At 45.9% G+C, this 21,825-nt stretch overlaps 1 protein-coding gene across 1 annotated transcript in view; it reads left to right on the top strand.

Annotated features, from left to right (window-relative positions):
* METTL1 (methyltransferase 1, tRNA methylguanosine) overlaps nt 1-14,555 on the top strand; it is a 178,533-nt gene extending 163,978 nt beyond the window's left edge. Inside the window, exons 5-6 of the mRNA XM_078658930.1 lie at nt 10,575-10,676; nt 14,329-14,555. Coding sequence (XP_078515056.1) covers nt 10,575-10,676; nt 14,329-14,472 — 246 coding nt within the window. The 3' untranslated portion in view covers nt 14,473-14,555. The remainder of the gene's footprint in view (nt 1-10,574; nt 10,677-14,328) is intronic.
* Nucleotides 14,556-21,825: the final 7,270 nt, after the last annotated feature.

Genomic DNA, 21,825 nt, shown 5'->3' with positions numbered 1-21,825 from the left:
TCCTTTCCGGAGGTGGAAAGCTTTGAGGTGTTGTAGTGTGCGGTAGTGGAGGGGCCCAGGAAAGATCATTTGGATCAAGGATGACAGAAGTCCCACCACTTGCAATTTGGTGCAGGGATGTGGAGGGTTTGACTGCTAAGCGGCATAACTAGTTGTTGATCTTGTTCATTTTCCTTGAAGGAAGACTGAGGGTGACTCAGACTGAGTCCACCACAAAATTAGAGGAACACCAGAGATTCAGTGGGAATCAGGCTTGACATCTTATCATAGATGATGAAGTCGAGGGATTCCAGGAAAGAGTCCGCCATCTGCAGATGTTGCAAGCGGCTCTGGGGGCATTGGTCCATTAGGAAAATGGCATCTAGATAGACGATGAGGCGGACGCCATGGGCCCTGAGGAACTTCTCCCCTGTGCGCTTCACTTTAGTGAAACACCATGATGCAGAAGACCGGCTGAATGGGAGCATGGTGAACTCGAACGTCTGTCCCTGTCATTGAAATTGGAGGAATCGGCGGTTGGGAGGAAAGATGAGGGCGGTAGGCATCCTTGCGATCGAGCAAGCCATCACATCACAGGAGGTCCCTCAAGAGGTGAATGCCCTCCATATTGAAGTGGCGGTAAACCAGCCACTGGTTGAATTCCTTCTGATTGAAGACTGGCCGTTGGCCGCAGTCCCTTTTGTCCATGATAAAAAGATTGCTGAGGAAACCTGCAGGATGGGGGGCGGTTTGGGCAATCCCCCCTTTGTGGAGAAGGTCTCCTACTTCTGAGTCCACTAATGTGGCCTCTGTACTGAGAAGACCAGCAGGATAGGGGGTTTCTTTGGATAGGAGAGCCATAGAACTCTATGTTTAAACCTTGAATAGTTTCTAGCACCCACACGTTTGAGGTAATAACGGTCCAGTTGTGAGAAAACTCTCGTAACCTTGGTATTGTTCCCTTTTATGACTGTAGCCTCCGCCGGGAGCTGTGGGTTGCGAGCAGCTGGCTGAGCGCCCCCTGCCTTGGCAGCTCCGGCAAAAACCCAGGGTGTGAAGGTGCGTTTTATAGATGTCTGTGCCTTATCCAAGGAATTGAAGGTCTGAACAAACTTGCCCAGTTCCCTGATCAATGGGTCACCAAATAACCCACCTTGGGCAATGGGGCCCTCATCTGACGTGGCGAGGTCCCCCGATTTGGGGTCAGTCTTGATGAGCGAATGGCGTCTCTCAGTTGAGATGGCACAATTTGCGCTCCCCAAAAAGATATGGGCACTCTGGACCCATCCGGACAGTACCTCTGGTGAGATCAGGGTACCTGATGCATTGGCATCCTCAACCATATCTAGGATGCATGATAGTGGACCTGCTATGTCCAGAAGCTTGTCCTGGCAGACCCACCAGGATCTGTCAATCCCTGTTTTGGGATCACGCATACATTTCCCTAGGAAGGTGGCCATGCGTTTGTCTATTTCCGGGGTTAGCGCTGTCTTATCACCCTGAAATGAGCAGGGGGATTCTGCTCGGAGGTGGTTGTTTCTTACCTCCTTATCTAAAGGCTTGTGCAGCCGTTTTCCAACATGAAGCGCAACCTTGTCGACCAGGACCCACTTAGCAGAGTGTGGGTGGAGCAGCTGCTCCGGGTCCAACATGTCTGAGGTCCCATGAGGGGCATCGGGATGGGTAGGTTGGGGTGAGGGGCGCAGTGGCCGAGACCATGTCTCTGGCTTTGGGTCGGAGTCTGAAGGTCTGTGCCCTGTTGGTGAGAGAACGGGCTATTAAGGGAGGGGTAACCCCTGCTAGCAGAAGCCCCAAAGGACCTGGCACCGGCAAGTTGGCTTCCCAGAGGGTGAGCGTGGTCTATGAAGGCCATTTTCAGATGCTCAAAGGCGTCTACGTTGACGCCGGGGTAGGGGATCCCTTTTGTGCTTGGGGGTCGGTGCAAGCAAAGTGGGTGTCCCTTGAGGTAGAAGGGGCATGAGCCCCATAACGTATTCCTGCCCGGAATGGGTATTTAAAGCAGCGCTGTGATGCCACGCCATGCCACTCATCCTGAGTACGACTTACTGGGGTTACCAGTATCAATAATAGGGTACTGGGCCAGAGGGAATAACGACCGCCGGGTCATAAGGGAGGATTGTATTCTGGCTATCACTCTATATCATAGGTAATCTTTGTCACCTGTGGCAGATGGATGCTGCCTGGATATCTCTGCTGAATTGTTGTGCTGCTTTGTTAAAAAATAATAAATATATATTAAAAATAATCATAATAATAGGGTACTGGGGTCACCAGGTAGGTACAGAGCGAATTTACAGCAGGTGGGAATCGCCCAGCTAGAAATCAAACTGCCCCAGGGGGTAATGACATCGTAAAGAGCTCTGCAGGACACAGCTACACCCGTAGTAGTATGAGGAGGATAATGATTCTGATATGGGGCGCAATGCTCTTGGCGAGGGGCACAAGGAAAACTTTGGCAGGGCCTTGTATGAGGCACATAGGCTATGGTAAAACGCTCCCAGTCAGCCGCGCTGTCACTTGCTAATCAGTTATCTCTGAATGAGGATTCAGTCACACTTAATTTTGCGTGGATCGCGGAGGACATGGTGGCCGCTGACTGAATGGCCACGGGTACTCTCCCTCTGGGTTTTAATGGCGGCATGATTTTGGGGTAGAAGTTCAAAACCCCCCTCCTGAAAAACTTCCCCGATAATGGTTTGGGTCGAGACTGACCTACAATCGGACGATTTTGTGTTGGCGCCCGCATTGTTGTTAGCGCCTGCCCCTGTGCTCTCCTGGGTGTCTCCATCGGTGTTTCTGGTCCCGGCGTCCGTGTCAAGGACGGGAAGGAGGGCGGGAGGAGCCCGCTGCTGGTCTCCAGGTTTGAGCTGCGGCAAGCGCATTGAAGAGACGCGGTCGGTGAGCAGGGGGGCATTCGAGGCGGTGATTGGAAGTGAGTCAGGGCGTAAATCCGAGAAGGCAATCGAGCAGACAGCAGGTTGGAGGTGGGGGAGAGCAGCGGCAGAGCTGAAGCGGGCGGGGCAGAGGCTGAGCAGCGGTAAAAACGGCTCTTTGAGACAGGGAGAGGGTACTGGATTCGAGGCGGGGAAGGCTCGGGCAAGCCTTTCTGAGGAGGAGGTCTGTTGCGAGACTTCAGGGGGGGTAGTGGCAGAGTGTCTTGCTATTTTTGACTCTCAACGGTATTACCATTCTGGTAAAGGGGGCAAATCTAAGAACAAACTTGCAGTTGTGGAAAGTGATACATCAGACAAGGTGCTCGCTGATTGTATGGAGAGTGGAGCTTCAGTACAAGAGGGTATTTTTGCCCACCAACCCACTAGGTACTCATTAAGGGCCAGAGCGGCACATATTGTTTTAAATAAATTGATTACGCATTCAATCATTCCTCAACGAGTTTCCCCCCCTGTTGCTGAAGTAAACATTGTGACCAGGAAAATTAAACAGATTAAACAAGAGGGGCGTGTAGGATCACCTGTAACCCCAGCTTTTTCAAAAGCACAAAAAAATAAGGCAAAATTAAGAGAAAAGAAACCTGCAGAAACCAAAGTAAGAATCACGCCATCTTTGAAATCTTACTATCAGGTTATGTCTCTCACCTCTTCTAAAACCCCTCAGCCTAAACTCAACCCTCAGTCTCAGGCACAGCCCCAAGTTTTGCCCGAGCCACAAGGAGCCACTACACTCCAAAAGGTGCCAGAAGAGGAAAGTCCGAATGAAAAAGAGAAAACTAAATCTGAACTTAACGATAAGGATTGTAGTGAGGACGGTAGAAAAGAAGAAGTACAAGAACCCATAAAAAAAATTCACGCCTAATCAGGTCCAGGAAGTACACCCGGATATAACTCTTATCAACAGATTCGCTATATTTGATCAGCAGGAGGAAGTTACTCAGGGGCAGGAAGTAGATCTTAGAGACTTGCCAGATTCGTTAGAAACTGCAGAGAAAGGGCAAAATGAAGAAGCGATAAAGGAAGGTTCCACCCATCCCCTGGCAATTGAAGAAATTCCTGTTCCAATCTCCCACACACTGGCAGATATTCTACTGGCCCTGAAAGAAGAGATGACCAATAGGTTCACAGTCTCCGAGACAAATCAAGCTGACCTAGCTAATAGATTCTTGGTTTCTGAAGCCATCCAAGCGGCAATTCGGTCCTCCTGCGAGTTATTGGCCCAGAAACTAGAAGTAGTCACTGCACGGACGGACGCAATTGAGGAAGAGATCCCCAAGATTAAAACTGCAATAGAGGCCACGGCGTCGCAGCTGGGGAAATTAACTACTCAAAATAAGGAACTCAAAGATGACCTTGAGAGGTTGGAGAATCACGTGAGTAAAAATAATTTGAAGGTTATGAATGTGCCCGAGGCAGTGGAAGGGGATGATATCAAGGACTTCTTAATCTCGCTCTTGAAACGTACAGTGCTTAAGGACCACCCGGGAATCGATCTAAACTATGAAATACAGAGAGTCCATAGAGACCCATTTAAAAGGAACCCTGGTAGGTCGAAGCCCCGGAAAATCTTGGTCAATTTCTTATCTTACTCAGTAAAAGAACAAATCCTGTCCGCAGCTCTGAAGGAAGGCGCTATCCCCTCTCCATTTGCAGATCAGTCTTCCTTTTCATTTTGTATAAGATCAGACATTTCTCACATTACAGCAGAAAGGCAGTGCGAGCTGGGGAAGAGATTACCAGAGCTGAATGGATTGGGGGCAAGGGCCCAACTGAGATTCCCAGCGACATTGCGTGTAATAACCACATGCACATGATCCGCTCTCCCCAGGAAGTCGACACCCTAATAGCAAAGATAAAGAATGAAAAACAGGGAGGGGATTGAGAGGGGGAAAAATAGAAGCTTAAATAAAAACCTCAAGCCAAGCCGCCAGTTTAAGTCTTCATTAAAATATGTACTAAAAAACCCAGAGGGAGAAAATGCCCGAATAGGCATTTAGCCTTTTTTGGTAGGTAGGGTTCCTCAAGGGGTTAAGGGGATAGGGAAACACGGGGAGGTAGGGTGGGAAGGTCAGATGGGGAGGGAGCACAGGGTGGCAGGAAAAAAGGAAAAAAACCTCTCTCATCTCACAGATTATTTAAACAACGTTGCAGAGGCTGTTCTTTAAGTAAGGGTGGTAGGATGGAAAAACAAAATGAAGGGTCATAATATTAGATTAATTTCCTGGAATATAAATGGTTTAAGATGCTCAAGACAACAAAGATTAATCTTTAAATACATAGAGATGCTTCCTACTACAAGAAACTCATCTAAGTCAAATAGAATCTCAGAACATCTTTTCTAAACTCCCCTGGCTACAATGTTTTTGTCACTCACAGCAATCAGGGCATTGCCGAGGGGTGGCAATATTGGTTAAGAAAGGTCTCAACTGCGTGATAAAATCGGTTTTAACAGACCAATCAGGAAGATGGATTATCGCCCAGCTTTTATGGTCCCAATGTGGACGACCCCTCTTTTTTTATTAAACTACAAGATAATCTTATTTCAGCGTCGCTTCCAATAATTGTTGGAGGTGACTTCAACATTCGCCTCGACCCAGCTAAGGATAGGTCCAATCGTAGTCGTGTTATCGGATCTCCAAGATCTAGAAGAGTTTTGAAGAATCTTCTCCTTAATATCAATATGGTGGATGTTTGGAGGGCAAAGATGGGGCCTTCACAGGGTTTTACTTTCCATAGTAAAAAATACCACCACTCTGCAAGAATAGATTATGTCTTAGTCAATAAAGAATCCCTAGGTAAGATCCAAAATATTTCTGTAGCATCTAGTCATCTCTCGGATCACGGCCCTTTACTTTTTACATTTTCTACAAATAGGACATGTCTACAGTCGAGGTGGACCCTGAATAGAGCCTACCTGACGGATACAAATATTATTCAAGTAATAAAAGCAGCCTCAACTGAATTTTTTACTTTTAATATGGGGTCTGCCTCAATGGATCAAGTGTGGGATGCATATAAAGCTAATCTGATAGGGGTGATGGGGACTCAGGTAAGAATTAAAAATAAGGAAAATGCTCTAGAATTGCAGTCTCTTGAGTCAAGAATATCGGACCTTGAAAGAAAAAGGATTCAAGTACCTCAGGAGACTCCAAGGGGCTTGGTGCGATTAGAAGAAGACCTTGAGAATGCAAGACAAAAACTAAGGATCTTCCTGGATGAGAAATGCAAGGCCCAATGGCAAGCACGAAACATGGAAAACTTTGAGTATGGGGAGAGAGAGGGAGCTTTGCTTGCGTGGAAAGCAAGAGCAGACCGGGCAAGAAATGATATAAATTAACTTATTATAGATAATCTGGGAACAAAATCTAGTAACCCGGATGATATTTAGAATTGTCTTCGGTCTCTATTTACAACCTTGTATAGCGAGGAAATAACACATTCCCCGAGGCAATTAGCTCATGGCTCAGGGATAAGTCCATGCCTGTTTTAAGTAAAACAGCTAAAGATTCATTGGAAGCACCCATCACAATGGAGGAGATAAAGGCTCAAATCCAGATGGCAAAAAACAAAAAAGCAGCGGGCCCCGACTCCCTCCCCAATTATATCTATAAACTGTTAAGTGATGAGCTTTTGCCCATTCTCCTGATCCTTTTCAACTCAGTTTATTCCACCTCTGGGGTGGTCCCAAGATCTTGGAAAGAGGCTACAATAGTTTTAATATTGAAGCCAGGGAAAAATCCGATGTTGGCTGACTCCTACCGACCAATCTCCCTGCTGAATGCCGACTATAAAATCTTTGTGGGAATTTTAGCAGGGAGGCTGGCAAAGCTTGTATCAAACCTAATTAACCCCGACCAGAAAGGTTTTATGGTTGGAAGGTTTATCCAGGAGCAAACCCAAATCTTGATCGGCAACATTGATCTGGCTGAGAGGAGGAATGATCCTTTAGCAGTTGTGTCCTTAGATGCCGCTAAGGCATTTGATCGAGTCTGCTGGAGATATCTTTGGGGGGTACTAGAGACGGTGGGAATGGGTCCGATATTTGTGCAAACTTTAAAAAAATGCTATTCTGGGGCGTCAGTGAATATATTAGTAAATGCCTCCCTGATCCCGAGTTTCGAAATAAAGAGGGGAACAAGGCAGGGGTGCCCCCTGTCCCCCCTCTTATTCAATATTTACATTGAACCCCTGGCACAAATGATCAGGATGGATAATGTCATCAGTCCATTCAAATCACAATAATATCTGTGTAAAATAGATCTCTACGCAGACGATGTTATTATATACACAAGCGATCCCAATATTGCCATCCCCCGGATTGAGACATTGCTGCAAGAGTTTGGTACACTGTCAGGGTATCTAGCCAACTCGACTAAAACAGAGATTATGTGCTGGAATACGGTGTACAGGGGTGGCCCAGAAAATGGGGAGTTTAGATATCTGGGGATTAAAATTGTAAAAGATCTAAAGAATATTCCCATGTTAAACCTGGTTAAGGTTGAAAAAGACATAGAGTACCTCTTTGCAAGGTGGAAAAATCTCCCGCTGTCTATTTATGGCAGGGTGAATTTAGTAAAGATGACAGTCCTCCCCAAACTGACCTATTTGTTTAATACTATTCCCCTTACTTTCCCACAGAAAACTATCTACAAAATCCAGGGCAAGATTGGAAGTTTTATATGGGGACAAAAAGGTGCTAGACTGTCATGGAAGAAATTGAGAAGGAAGCTTTTAAAAGGCGGCTTGGCTCTACCAGATATTAATTGGTATTTATTGGCATTTCAGTTTAAAGGCATAAGGATGCTGCTTACAACATCGGTTGAATCTAAGTGGGGTAGTCTTTTGAGGGAAATGGCCATAGCAGAGGGAGACAATGGGCAAGGTCGATTTTTGTTTAAATTTGGGGCGCCCAGATTCTTTAAACGAGTACGCCTAAAGGTTTTGAAAACCGCCCTTTCAACGTGGTGTAAATTAAGGCGTATCTGGGGTTTAGGGTATTTCTCTAATCTAGCCCCAATATGGGACTCTCCGGGGACTCCGGAGTGCTTGAAAGACAGCTTAGCGGTTCCAATAAAGGGGGCAGGATTGCAGATATGGTCGGATCTGGTAGATCCGGATGGTTTACTCCCCTGGGAATACCTATTGGCCAAGATTGGTCCCACATTTTCAAGATTCAAATATATCCAATTAAGATCATGGTATGAAGCAGAAGAGGGTGAGATTAAAGGGAACTGGGATCTGGAACAGTTTTTTTTAGATCCGCATCCAAGAAAAAAAGAAATAGCTTATTGGTATGCAAAGCTGCTCGAGGCGGAAGACAGGAAGATACCGCCCCAATCCGCTGTGTGGAATTTCCTCCCCCAGGCCTGTCCGGCAGAAGAAAGATTTGAATCTTCTCTTAAAATCTTATACAAACATATTAAGCCAGCGAGATTAAAAAGGAATCATTTTTTTGTGTTGAATAGGCTTTATCTTACCCCTGCCAAGATTGCGAAATTCGTTCCAAGTCCAACGCCCAAATGCCCCAGATGCAACACCGATAAGGCTGATGTTCTTCATATGTTCTTTGACTGTCTAGAACTAACTGTATTTTGGGAGAAGGTGAGGGAAATTTTGGTTGCAATTTTCAGTAAAGAGTTGGAATTGGACATTAATTTGGTCATTTTTGGTAAGAATGATTCCACAGCCGAGGTGCTCTCTCAGTTGGAAAAAGGCATATTACTGTATCTGATAATCATAGCCAGGAGGGAAATATGTCTAAGGTGGAAAGACCCGATCCCCCCCCAATAGAGAATGCTGGGTTAAAGCCATATTAAACCTCGCCGTCAGGGGGATCCATCAGAAAATCAGCCCAACATATGGTCCCCCCTCTTGGACTGGGGTCGACATTTACATCTGATTAATTTTTAAAATAAAGGGGGCGGTTTCCCGGTCCAATGATTACACCTGACCTCAACCACAAAGAGGTTGCCCGGGGGGCATGGATCTATGCAGCGAGTAGAAGGGCGCCCAGTTCAATCATAGACGGCTTGTTAAACCTGCTCAGATCTAAGGTGAGATGAGGATTAAAAAAAATAAAAAAATAAAATAAAAAAAAGTTATCTCTGAATGAGAGCACGGGCCCGGGAAAACCTGCTAAAAAGAAGTGTCAGTATAGCGTCGCACGAGGGAAGCGGCTGCGGAGGAGCGACAAGCCTTCCTGCGGTCCCACTGAGGAGAGAAAATAGGCACAATGTACTAAAGCGTGCGAGCGCTACAATAAGGTCACCCATGAACGCAGATTTTGAGTAGGATAACAACATAAACGAGGAAAAATAAGGGTCAAAAGGCCAGAGGCACTTATCTGGCTGCTAGATCAGCGAAGGAAGAGGAGGTGTCAGCAGCGACAAGGGACTATCAAGGGGACCCTGGACTGCTGATTGGACAATAATTACTCTTGTTGTTTCACTTTGACTTTTTCCCAAGGTCTTCTGGGAAATGAAGACTTTCTTCTACTTTTACATGGCTGCTGTAATAAAAACTGAAGAAAGTACAGCATGATCCTCGCCTCCGGTCCTGACATAGAATCCTTAAGTCTGCCCTAGACATCGCCTGGACACACAGTGCCAGCCTTTCTTTATATGCAAGAATATTTTGCAGGCTTTTAATGGATAGTCCAAGAATTTGGGACTTCACTTGCCAGTCTTCTTAGCACATACCGTCTTTTGTATTCATCACCAATATTAATTCCCTTTTATTGTGTTTGTTTGTTTTCCTTGCTTTTAGCTTGTAATTTTGAATTCTTTTCCACATTTTATTTATTCCCTCATGGCTTCATGCCCATGCGCAGGCTCTTGAGTAAGTGGTATTTTACCCTTTTACATTTACAAGTTGTATGTTAAATGTTTTATTCTTTAATTATTTTTTGCAAAGTAAAATATATCAAATTTTTTTTAAACTAGGGTGGGCACTTTGTATTTCATACTATCCGTATAGATGGCAAACCACATAATTGAAAACCCTTGTTGTCTCTTTTTACATTTGAACCTACCTTTAGATCATGTAGCCTCAATAGCAGAGCTCCCCAAGGCTGGTCACCGCTGGTGGGGTTGATATGAACATGGTAACACACCAGTATTGGTGGATGTAAAGAGATGGAGCCGGCATATCACTTGGCCTCTATGTGTGTTGTTTGTAGGACTTCTCCACAACTTTGCACAATTACTCTGATGTGTTAAAAAAATGATGTTGAGATTTTTAAGAAGATGAGCCTTAAACGTGGTGGTACAACTGAGAAACAAGTAAAATTTAAATATTCGAGAAGTGTAAATTTTCTGACCCATCCAGTTAAGACATAAAGCTGGTAGGTCTTTCAGATGTCTTCTTTTAATTGGTGTGCATGTCCTGCGAGGCTTCTTACACTTGCTTTGTGTCGATCACCAAACTTGCATTTTCTTTGTTTCACTCGTTAACTAATGGACCCATAAGTTAAAAAATTGAAAATTGGAGTCCGATATGGAGAGCGGGGATGCTGGTGTTTGAAGCGGTCCAGAGCATTCTGAGAATGTCCAGAGAAGTCCAATGTTCCCAAACTACTGGGAGACACACTGTGTAACCCCCAGATCTGTGTTTTCTCACCTGCAGGGCCTGGTGTACACGATCACAGACGTGGAGGAGGTCCACGAGTGGATGGCCAAACATTTCAAAGAGCACCCGCTCTTCGAGCAGGTGCCTGTGGAAGAGCTGGTAAGTGAGACTGCTGCGGCTGCAAGCAGAAGAGGGGACATGCCTGTGTGTCCCAAAGATAAACATCTGCGCCATTTTAAGTGCAGGCTCCTGTGACTAAAGTCTCTGGCTATCTCCTGTGCTTTGTTTTAGCCCTTTATGTGTTCGGGTACAGTTCACTGTGCATATGTAGGCTCTGTGCCGTAGCTCAGGCTGCCAATCAATGATGTTTTAATGCTGTCCAGCCCCATTATTCCTTACATGTAGAATCGGCCTTTCTTCTCGTAAGACATTCCCGAGAGATGAGTCTACTTTGCGTTGAACCCTGTTTCTCCAAAACCTTTATCTGATAAAAATCTGCCGCCTCTCATACTGGAAGGTCATTCGTGACTCAGTCGGTAAGAATTCTGGTTTGTTGGTACCTTTTTTAACGCCTCCTCATCTATTTCTGGCGTAGCAAAAACTCCCAGTTCGACATAATGAAAGTGACTGCGCATGGAAAGCCCCAGAGAATAGCAGTGACTGGAAGATCTTCTCTGGAAGTGAGGACATCCTCAGCAGAGGAGCCAGCTACTAAAGGGACACACAGCATCATCTCAGCTCATGACCACACAAAGGATGAGCAGGCTTCTCATCTGCCAGGGGAGACCCAGAAGGCACACTGTATAAGTGACTCTTGGTGGCCTTTCCAGAGGCGATGTGTTCTGTTGTCTCGTAGCCGTGATTTGTTATTTTCAATTCCAGGTGGGAGCAAAACAAAGGCTGAATTTAAGGGGCCATTGGGCCTCCTTTTGTTGAATATCCTGCCTTGGAGTTAGTCCAGACACTCATACCCTGATGCAAATGCAATGGAGGGGAAACAAAGGTGGACAACATTTTATTACTACACAAGTACTTAAGAGAGGCATGGATTTGACTTTGTTCAGTCCCTGTATATAAGAGATGCGCATGCACTGGAAGAATGTCAGATGAGCTGATCTGTCCCAGTATTTATACAAATGACAATTTAAATTCCACTATCTTGTTTTATTTCTTTCATTCATCCCAATGCAGGGTATCAGAGTGCCTTACATCACATGTACACGTTATACATTGACCATAAATCATAAAAGCATGTAAATTAATGATCAGGGTGTGGTATATAAGACAGTGAAAGTGTCACATGTCCTTCATAGCTCACTGTGCTATATTAAAAGGTTTACAATGTATGAACTGCAAGTAACAACCAAATCTCTGTGTAATCTTTGCACTTAATACATTTTTCATTCATTCATTAAAAGCAGTAACCCACCTACCTACCTATCTACTAAGATACAAATCTGCCATTGCATGTTACCTGATGTTTTGCAGAAAACACTTTAACCCTCTAAGCTTCTTTGATTCAAAACTGTGACTTAAAAAAAACATAGATGTGTTAACCTACAGAGTTAACTTACCATCATCATTATTATTCCCTGAGGTTTACTGACCCCACAAAGATATCTACAACAGGCGCCTTAACCTCATAAGATATTTTAAATTGCAGCCTTTGCAACCAACCGGCTGTCCTGCTGCTGCACCGATGTGGGCGGGGTAGGTGACTACATGCCTGTTGCCAGAAGCAAGTAAGGTGTTATCCACGTAGCTCTGGCCCCACCAGGTCAGCCGGTGGGATTACCGACCAGGGACTGCGGTCCCAGGGAGGGCCTCAATGAAGGGTTGATCCTGCGACACAATACAGGTCGTATATTCGATTCCTTTAAATACTGGGGAATCCACTAGCAATTTGATGAGCATTTTGGTCCTGATGAATTGCCTTAGAGGCATGAAACATGTCGACCACACCTGGACTGAGGGTTGAATGAGGCTTGATTACCCTAACCGTCACGCCTCAATACCCCTCATTTTTTCACACATTTTAATAAGGCAGTGAGCCATATCATTAAAGTTTTCCCTAATGGACTCTACTGACCTTTTTTAAACCTCACTCACGCTCACTATTGCACTTTTCTTCCTAGGTCCCTCACACACATGCACCCATTGGCAAAGGAATAAAAGACCTCCGCTAAAGTGCAGCACCTTGTGCTGCCCGACGGGCATTGCATCGCCAGCCTGCCGCAGGAGCAGGAAGCCAATGATGACACTGGACAATCATCGGGTGGGATGACAACAGTCATCCAACCTTTGACTTGTGTGAGGCATCCTCAATTCCGCAAAGGGATTATCACCTTCCCTGTTCTGTTACACTCCTTGAGAGAGAGGTTCTATTGAGTTACTCTAGTTAATCCCCTGTGGGGAACTTTGTACAACTTGTTGATTTCAACCAATTAAGTAGAACAGATTTACTGCCATGAATATCGTTGTTGCTAATTTCTTAGTGGCAGGGTTTTGAAAAAAGAAATGTATAAGTTGAGGCTCAGATTTTATGTCTGGGTTGCTTCATATTTTTGGCACAACCCTGACGCAGAATCGCATTTATCAAATCTCGTAATGTGCTTATAAGTACTTCTAATAGACCTGCTGAACCTGAACATATGTATGATGTCTTGACATCTGATGTCACTTATTGCCATGTCACTCCCTGTGAGGTCATTGTGTGATGCCCCTTCCTGTGATGTCACATTCTGTGATGCCACTTGCTGAATGTCATGCGCTCTGATGTCATGCACTACGATGTCACGTGCCTTAATGTCACTTTCATTCTGCCTAACATGGTTAGTTCCAGCCTTCCATTTTTAGGACTTAATGTCCTGTTATATAGAGTTTTAGAGTGCACTAATCACCCATGAGGATATCCAGGCTCAATTGTGCTTGCACCCTCATGATGTCACCCCCACTTCTTTGAGGCATTCGATTTTTGTTACAATTGTTACACATGTGATCCTTCCTGAGATATCTTGCAAATAAGGTTGAAGGCGAGGTCTGTATCTGGAACTAAAGTTGCATAAATTGTGTACTGCGGAATTGATTACCTTGTTTTGGGTATCCTTGTTCTATAAGTCAACCATAACTGTGGCAGTGGTAGCTAGAAACACACAAAAGATGATGGGAGGATTGCTTGCAATTTGTCTAACCACTGGCAACTGCTCGAGGTAGCATCCAACCTTTTTTTTTTTTGCTAACCATGTCACCTCAGTTTGGACCCAACCATATGCAAATCAGCCTTGATCCCGTTCCTCATGCGAACAGTCCAGTCGGAGCCACCTGGCCAGGTCCCTGCCTAGACGTGGGTCCGGGGCTCACCGTGTCACTGAAACCAAGCTGTACCCGGCTGATGAGCCCACAACTAGGGCGAAATCGGTCTCAGGAAGCTTGTGTTCTGGTTCAGGGATGACCTGGCTTGGCAGTTCCGGCTGGACTGTTCCTATTGAAGTAGGACCAAGACTGATTTGCATATGGCTAGATTTAATCTGAAGTGGCATGGTGAGCAAAAGAACAATGGTTGGAGTGCTACCCTGAGCTATTGCCAGAGGTCAGACTTTGTGCAAACAGCCTCTCATCATTTTGTTTGCATTTCAAATAGTAGTAGCTAGTGTGGTTGAAGTGAAATGGAAAATGTGTAAAACTATTGGTAGAAACATAATCATTTTTGACCGCTCTTGATCTATGGGCTTTTACAAGCCCTGAATCTTGTGTTTGCAATGCACGCCTCCTCCAGCCGTTAGGCCTAAACTTATCTTTTGCCTCTTCACAGAAGGATGATGTGATCATAGACCGCCTGGGTACCTCCACAGAGGAAGGTAAAAAGGTGCTCCGAAATGGCGGCTTGAACTTCTTAGCCATTTTCAGAAGAATCGAAGACAAGACCCTTCAAGAGACAGTGAGCACTGGCTCTTGACTATGAGTGGAGTTTACCTTGCGGTTCTGTTTGTATTATTATTTTGGATTCTTTTATAATGCCATTAAATAAATATATATATAATATTGGGACAAGATTGGTGTATTTATTTCAGGTTTTCTAAAATCTTCACAGTGTCCGTGAAGTAGAGTGTGGTCTCCATAGACACTTAGGGGCCGATTAGGATGGCGGACGGACTTGCGTCCGTCCGCCACCCCTGAGTAGGAGGGACCGTCCGCATGGGCAGCGGCGGTCCCTCCATGGCAATTAGGATGTGACCGCCACCCTGGCGGTCACATCCTGTATGTTTTACATTGCGGCGGGTGCTGCTTGAAGCAGCACCCGCCGCAATGTAAAAAACGAAAGCTGTGCATTTGCATGCACAAAGCGGCAGGCACCGCGCAGTGCCTGCCGCTTCGTGCACGCAAAGGCAGTGGGGTACCATAGGTACCCCCCATGTGCACCCCCCACGCAACCTTCACCCAGGGGGCCCGCAACGGGCCCCCAAAGTGATTGTCCGTATGCTTTTCCACGGCGGAAAAGCCGCCGCGGAAAAGCATTACTTTCCCTACATCCTAATATGGCTGGCGGTGTCTGATAGACACCGCCAGCCATGTTAGTGCTTTTCCGCCGTGGTCGCCTTCCGACCGCGGCGGAAAAGCGGCGGACACATTGTGAGACCCACCAGCCATCCTGATTTGGCGGTGGGTCTTTCAGGCCTCCTCGGGGATTTCCCGCATACTCCGGGCCGGCGGTGGCTTCCGCCGGCCCGGAGTATGCGGAAAATCCGCCATCATAATGACCCCCTTAGTGTGTGCTTAAATCTTTTAAGAGTGGCAGTAAATACATATGGTGATACAGCATTTGTCAGCAGAGACGAAATCACAATGTTAAAAAAAACACATTTATCCCCACAGATAACCAAGTCAAACTCCAAAGATAACATATTCAGTAATATAAAATAGTTGTGTTTTTTGCCCTTCTTTTTCCCCATCTCGTGTCTTCCTTCCAACGTTTTGAAATGTCCACTAAGTTCGGTGATTTAATTCACAGCAGATTGGTAAAGGGTCTCTGTAAAACAAGACTTGGCACAACGGTTCCAGTCCATTCGCTTACTCATTATGAGTCATAATGAACTGGCCATGAACCAACTGACATGCACTGAGGGAGCTCAGGTTGAACTTGAGGTGACCCTCCACAATGCTAATTTATATCCGATTGTATAACGGAAAATTCATTCAATATGGAGTCCAGTAATCTTTTTTTATAAACCTTTACGTTGATTCCTGTGGTTAGTTAGAGTGGGCGGGTGGCAAGAGGAGGTAAGCAGTGGCGCCACTCAAGCCAAGATGGGCGCCACCACGCAGTGGCACTAGCTGTCTACGAGCTTTGACAGACCTGAGCTGGGGAACAAAGTAGTGAACCCCCACCAGTAAAAAGGGGTTTCAACGGCCACGACGGAACTGAGGCGGTATCTGGTAGTTGACCCAGTGCAAGGACTTAAAGAAGCGATACCCTTCTCGATGGGGTGTTTCCTCAATGGAAATCCTTTTAATTGCTGCCCAAAAGCAATGCAGTAGTATTTACGAAGTTAAAAGAGGATAAGGGCTGGGAAGGACACTGGAGATTAGACAAAATTTATTGTATGTCATTTATAAAGTGCATTTCTCCCATGAGTGCGACACCGAGGTGTGAGCCGTACCTGCCCGATTCGTACCCGCTCTGCTTAGTGTGCTTAGCAGGAAAAGAGTAGATGTGTAGTGTTCCCTTTAACGTTGTGCATGAGGACCAGAGGGTGCTCCAGTCTTGTTCTGTTGACCTGGTGATGATATGAGCATGGTGAGTGCATGTTCTTCTGCATAACTGTGCAGAGGGGCGTAAGGAAACTTGTGCAATTACAGTACCGAACGCTCTCGTAGAGTGATGTTTATTATCCTCACCGCAAATGTGAAAAACTGATATATTGAAAGGGAGAAGGTCAAATGTGGTCACATCAGGGCTTTGGCTAAATTTCAATGACACTGAAGGAATTTGAATATTTTCCGAATTTTGCGTTATGCTAAATTTCACATTATGCTGTTTCATTACATTTTTGTGCAAGGATGAGGCTTATTCGCACAGAAAATGTCGCCCAGAGAGATATTTTCTCCTTGAACTCTTCTTCAGTCCGGCTCTGATTGCAGTGAAGGGGTCACTGAGAAGCCCTTTTGCAAGCAGTCCCCTAAAGCAGTTACATTCACACCCTATTAAAGGAGCACACATGTTCCGCACAGACTGGAATATGTCGCTATGACAGTTGGCCTGAATCTCGCTCTTGGATTGGAACAGTTCCACCAGCCTACATGAAATGCTGAATCTACAAAGAAAATTGAACAAAAGTCATCCATGCGTACGTGCCAAACTTGTAAACTTGATATTAACATAGAATATTTATTCAAACGTTAACTTTGTGGCCGGCAATAATTGACTGAATAAAATCATTATAGTAAGTGTGTAGTTAATTGTCACACAGTGAATATGTGGCTTTGTCAGTCAGAGGAAGAATTCTGTATTGAATGTTTTTGATGCTTGGAGCTGGGAAAAAAAAAGCAAAAGAAGTTGCATGAGTACTTGAGATCTCGAGACAGAAGTGCCTATGTGGCCATGGAACACTTGTTCTAGAGCTGGTCCAGTTAGAGACCTCCTAGCCTAATGAACTAGAACTGTGACAACAAACACAGCAGGAGAGATTGGAGATTAAAAGACTTCAGGCCCTGATTAAGAGTTTGGTGATATTTCTTGCACATGAGATTACAGTACCATGGGTTACATTATTTAGTGAGCGTGATAAATACCACGTATTAAGAATTGAGGAATAACATGCAGATTTTATTGCTTAGCACACCAAAATCACCATGATACAGTAATACCGTATTGTTTTCCCAGGTTAAAATTAGGCAGGTTTATCTTACAGATATTTGACGAAGATTGAGTTATTTAATTTATCCGATATTTGTCAGATGCGTTAAATACCTGGCAACTCGTAATTTCAACCTGTGCATAAACTGGGGTGTACACATGGATCAGAATTAACCACCCAACTTGTAATTGTGGACATAGTATTTCAAAAACTTGTACTTCTGCGTGCAGAAGTGTTGATGGTGTCACTGTACACATATACAGTCCTTTTGCTTTAAAGAAAGATCTGGAAGTGTTTTTTTAAAGTCAGAGGTGCAATACAACGTTGGGTGCGCTGTTGAAGTCAAGAGGGGTTTGGTCCGATCAAAAAGAGGCTGAAACTGGGGGACAAGACCAGCTGAAACAACAAGGGGGCTCAGGTCCCTCGATGCTGCTTGGGGACACCTTTGTTCCTCTTCTTCTCGGATCGGGCGGCTGGGTGCATAGGTGTCCTGAAACGTCACGTTTTTGCCACCGGAGACATTAGCAGTAGAGGGGGCTTGCACAAAGAGGCTGCAAGCGATCTCGGAAGTCCACAATTGGCAAACCCAAGGTGGGCTTTGGATCTGGAATGTCTGGGGACCACATTGGCACCGTTAGCCCACTTCAACTCGGGCTAGGGGGTATGGATGCAGTGGTGCTTTCCATTGTCGGGTTTTGGGCAGTCTGGAGTCCTTGCTGCTCTTCTGGGGTGTTTGCAGGATGCAGGGGAGCAGCTCAGCTACTCCATGGGAGTTCATGGATCTTGGGTGAAGGCAGGCAGTCCTCCCATGCTTTTGGAGTCACAGGCAGCTGCAGGACGAGTTGCCATGGTGCAATTGTTGATGGACAGCAGGCAGGCTGGCAGGGTTGGCACCAAGTCAGTTGCTGGTCTTCTGTTCTTGCTTTTGCAACTCTTCAGTGTCCGTCTTCTTCTATCAGGATGGCAGGATCTGTTTTCCTGATGCCAGTGGCTCCCCTAAATACTAGCATTGAGGGCATTAGGGAAGTGTAGGTTAGTAGCCACAGGGCCACTTACCCTTGGGGTCACTATGCCCTCTATATGACCACTTCCTGTGGGAAGTGGGCATAACCTGGCCCATGGCGGACTTAAATGTTGTGTCCACATCAGGTAGCCCGCCTTAGGGGTGGCACTAGCATGAGGCTGACTACTAATTTTCGTGCCTGTCCAGGCGCCAATTGGGCCTTTGAGGGAAGCCAGATTTGCTTACCAAAGGTGATGGGCTCTTAAAAACTCCCTGCGTTCGAATGCTAATTGACAGGTCATCCTGCTGTAGGGAGTGTAAAACACCCTTTACAGGAGGCGGCTTTGTTCATGACTTCCTGAGAGCGTGGGCCCTCATCCCAGTGGGTCAGAAACGTCTGTGGTGGCAGGCTGGTCAGAACCGATCAGTCAGCACACTAGTAGTTGGTAGGCTTTTCAGGGGGTACCTCTAAGGTGCCCTCTGGCTGCATGTATCAGTAAGTCCATCACTGGAATTAGTGTGGGATTATTAATACAAGATGTGTGATACCAAGCATCTTTAGTTTCAGTGAAGCCATCATGTAGCTGGTGAACTTGTTTTTTCACTGGTGTCCAGCACATGTATTTAAAATGGCTTCCCTGGTCACTGGCAGTAATGGAACTGGCCGGCAGAGGGTCATATTTGCTTATGCAGATATGTCCACTAGTGGCATAATGCACCCTGCCTTGGGGACGACAGGCCTGCTGTACGGGTGGCTTATCTATACTGCATGCATTGTCTGGATGCATGGCGCACAGGGATGTGTGCCATGCGGTGTTTTCGCTTTTTTCTGCACCAAGACTCACAGTCTGAAATGGCAGTTTGCACGATTTAGGTGAGAGGGTCTCTTAGATTGGCGCAGTACATGCTGCAGCCCTTAGGGGCCCTCTTTAGTTTCCGTTCTCTGGGTGCCTGGGGTACCACTAGGGACTTACAGGGGTACCAAAGGTATTGCCAATTGTTGGAATAATTGATTCGTTTTAGTGAAAGAGATCTGGCGCTGGGGACCTGGATAGTAGGAACTCAGTGCATTTTCTGTCAAAATTGCATCGAATACCAGGCAAAAAGTGGGGGTGACTGTGGGCACTTTCCTACATGTATGCCTTCATGTTGATTCCTCACAATGTTAAATGCCATTTCCATTGTGCCTCTCCCCTATCGCATGTTTCGCTCTCCTTCCTCGCTTCTTCTTATGCTGTCTCACTGGCTCCCATGTCTTCCTTTCCTCCTTTTGACTGGTGCTCCCACCTTTCCGACCTCGACGACTCACCACAGGGCACTGTTGCTCTCTCCGACGTGATGCAGATATTTCGGGGGAGATTACTCCCCTGCTTATGTCCTTGACTGAGGTGTCCCACGGCCCCTCAGCAAACATTTCAACTGCCCACCGCGGATCCGCGTGGGGTGATTACAACAATCCACGGCTCCTCGCCGCCACTGCACTTGCTGCGCTACTGACTGCTGCATCTCCGGCCTCCGCTTTCTTCTTCTCCTGGTCCCTTCTTTCCCTCATCCCTTCTTTCCCTCATCCTCCACGCTTATGGGGCCTTAAAGCGGCCCAGAAGGTGTTACAAGAAATCGGCAAACGATGTCCGGAACAAAAATAAGCATTGTTGAGGTCCCCACTGTCACCGAAACCGTTTTATTAAATTTTTGATCTTTATTTTCGGTGGGTTTATGTTAGCAGCTCTTTTGTGTTATCAAGGACCCAGGGCCCGCGAGCTTCACACTGCCATCAAAGGAGTACTTTGTAATTTTTTTCTTTCTTTCAGCTGGAGACGAAAACAAGGTGAGTCACGTAAACTATAAAACGAAGCAGACGGCTCGTAGTAGTTTCATTTTCTGTTGTTGCAGCCTGATTGTAAACGTGACGCTGCTCTTCGTCACATAACCCAGACTTACTCTTTGCTGGAAATACCCAGACAGAGAAACAAACATTGCTCGTAATTTCATTAGTCATGCGGGCAGGATTTATAAATAGCTCAGCCCTTCCCAGGGCCTTTGTGTCTCGAAATTCGGATTTCAGGTGTGGCGCAGGGCTGTTTTCTGAGGAAAAAGGCACTACGCTCTCGCTTGTTTACAGAGATAGGTTCATTTGGAAGTAAGTCACTTAAGTGTAGGAACTACTATCCCTGCTTTATCCTACGATGTCCCTGGAGCTGCCCAAGACAACACCGGTCTCTGGGTCAGAATTAAAAGTTGTTTCCTACTACTTGCGCCTTGCCCCATTTCCCCAGAGAAAAACCAAAGGGGATGATGGACGGAGCGTTGACAATACAAGCACTCACCCCCAGTCAACTGATCTGGGTTTAATCCATCACCGTTCTTTAGCCCACTCTGCCACCCCAGTTCAGACATGGCCATATGCAAATCAGTCTGACCCTGTGCCTCATGGGAACAGTCCAGCCCGAACTGCCAAGCCATGCCTTCCCTGGACCGGAAAAAAGCTACCGAGGACCGGTTTCTGGCATTTCAGCCGTCTTCCCCAGAAGCAAATGGGTGACTCAAGGTCTGTCCCCCTTGGAAATCAAGGGATACACATCAGTACTCCCATTACTGAAAACTCTATTCTCCATGACTAGGGAAGTGCCTTCCCAGTGTGTTCTTGTGGTTTGAGAGTCTGCCATTTATTGCAGTATTATCCTTGTACCTGGGTTTGGTACTCTTTTGTAACATGCACACGCCACTTTTCTCTTGTAACACACTGTTTGCTACCTCTCACATTTTGTTTGCTTTTGATACTTGCACAAGTGCCACCATTGCCTACGTAACGTTTGTTCTTGTGCCTGAGTGTCTAGCATATATTGCAGTATATTACCTCTAATTGTACTCTGTTTTCTCTTGTAACCTGCACACTTGTCACTCTTTCCTCCTGTAATGCACTGTTTGCTACCTCATGTATTTTGTTTGCTCACAATTGTCACTTTTACCTCATGTAACTTATCGTCTGCTTTTGTAATTTGTTCACTTGTAATTTTCTGTTCCTATTGTGAAGCGTTTTGACGCCTTCGGGTAAAGTCCGCGCTATATAAAAACGCATAAATAAATAAATAAAAAATGCCCTGAAAACAGCCTAGGCACAGGGGTACTCCTTAGTGGGCGCTGAGGGTGTAGCTACGTTTATTGTGAGGGTGACTGGTCTAGCATTTCAGAACATGGTTAAGGTCTTTCTGTGTTTCCACTGTGGTTGGAGAGATATTTGACCAGGAACCCAGCGGTGAGAAAGGCTGGTCAGTAAGAATATTGTAAAGGATTGCCCCTAGTGCCAATGCAACGATTTTTTGCGAATAACAATTTGCTGCCCATTCCTGGTCAGTTGAACCATGTGTGATGCGTCTAGGGGCGGTCTGCTGGCAGCGTTGGTGGGGGCGCCTCAATTTACTGCCTTGATGTAGCACCCGCAGGTTCCTGA

This window comes from Lissotriton helveticus, chromosome 1_1, assembly GCF_964261635.1.
Source record: "Lissotriton helveticus chromosome 1_1, aLisHel1.1, whole genome shotgun sequence".
NCBI classification, from domain to species: domain Eukaryota; kingdom Metazoa; phylum Chordata; class Amphibia; order Caudata; family Salamandridae; genus Lissotriton; species Lissotriton helveticus.
This window is presented reverse-complemented; position numbering and strand designations above follow the sequence as displayed.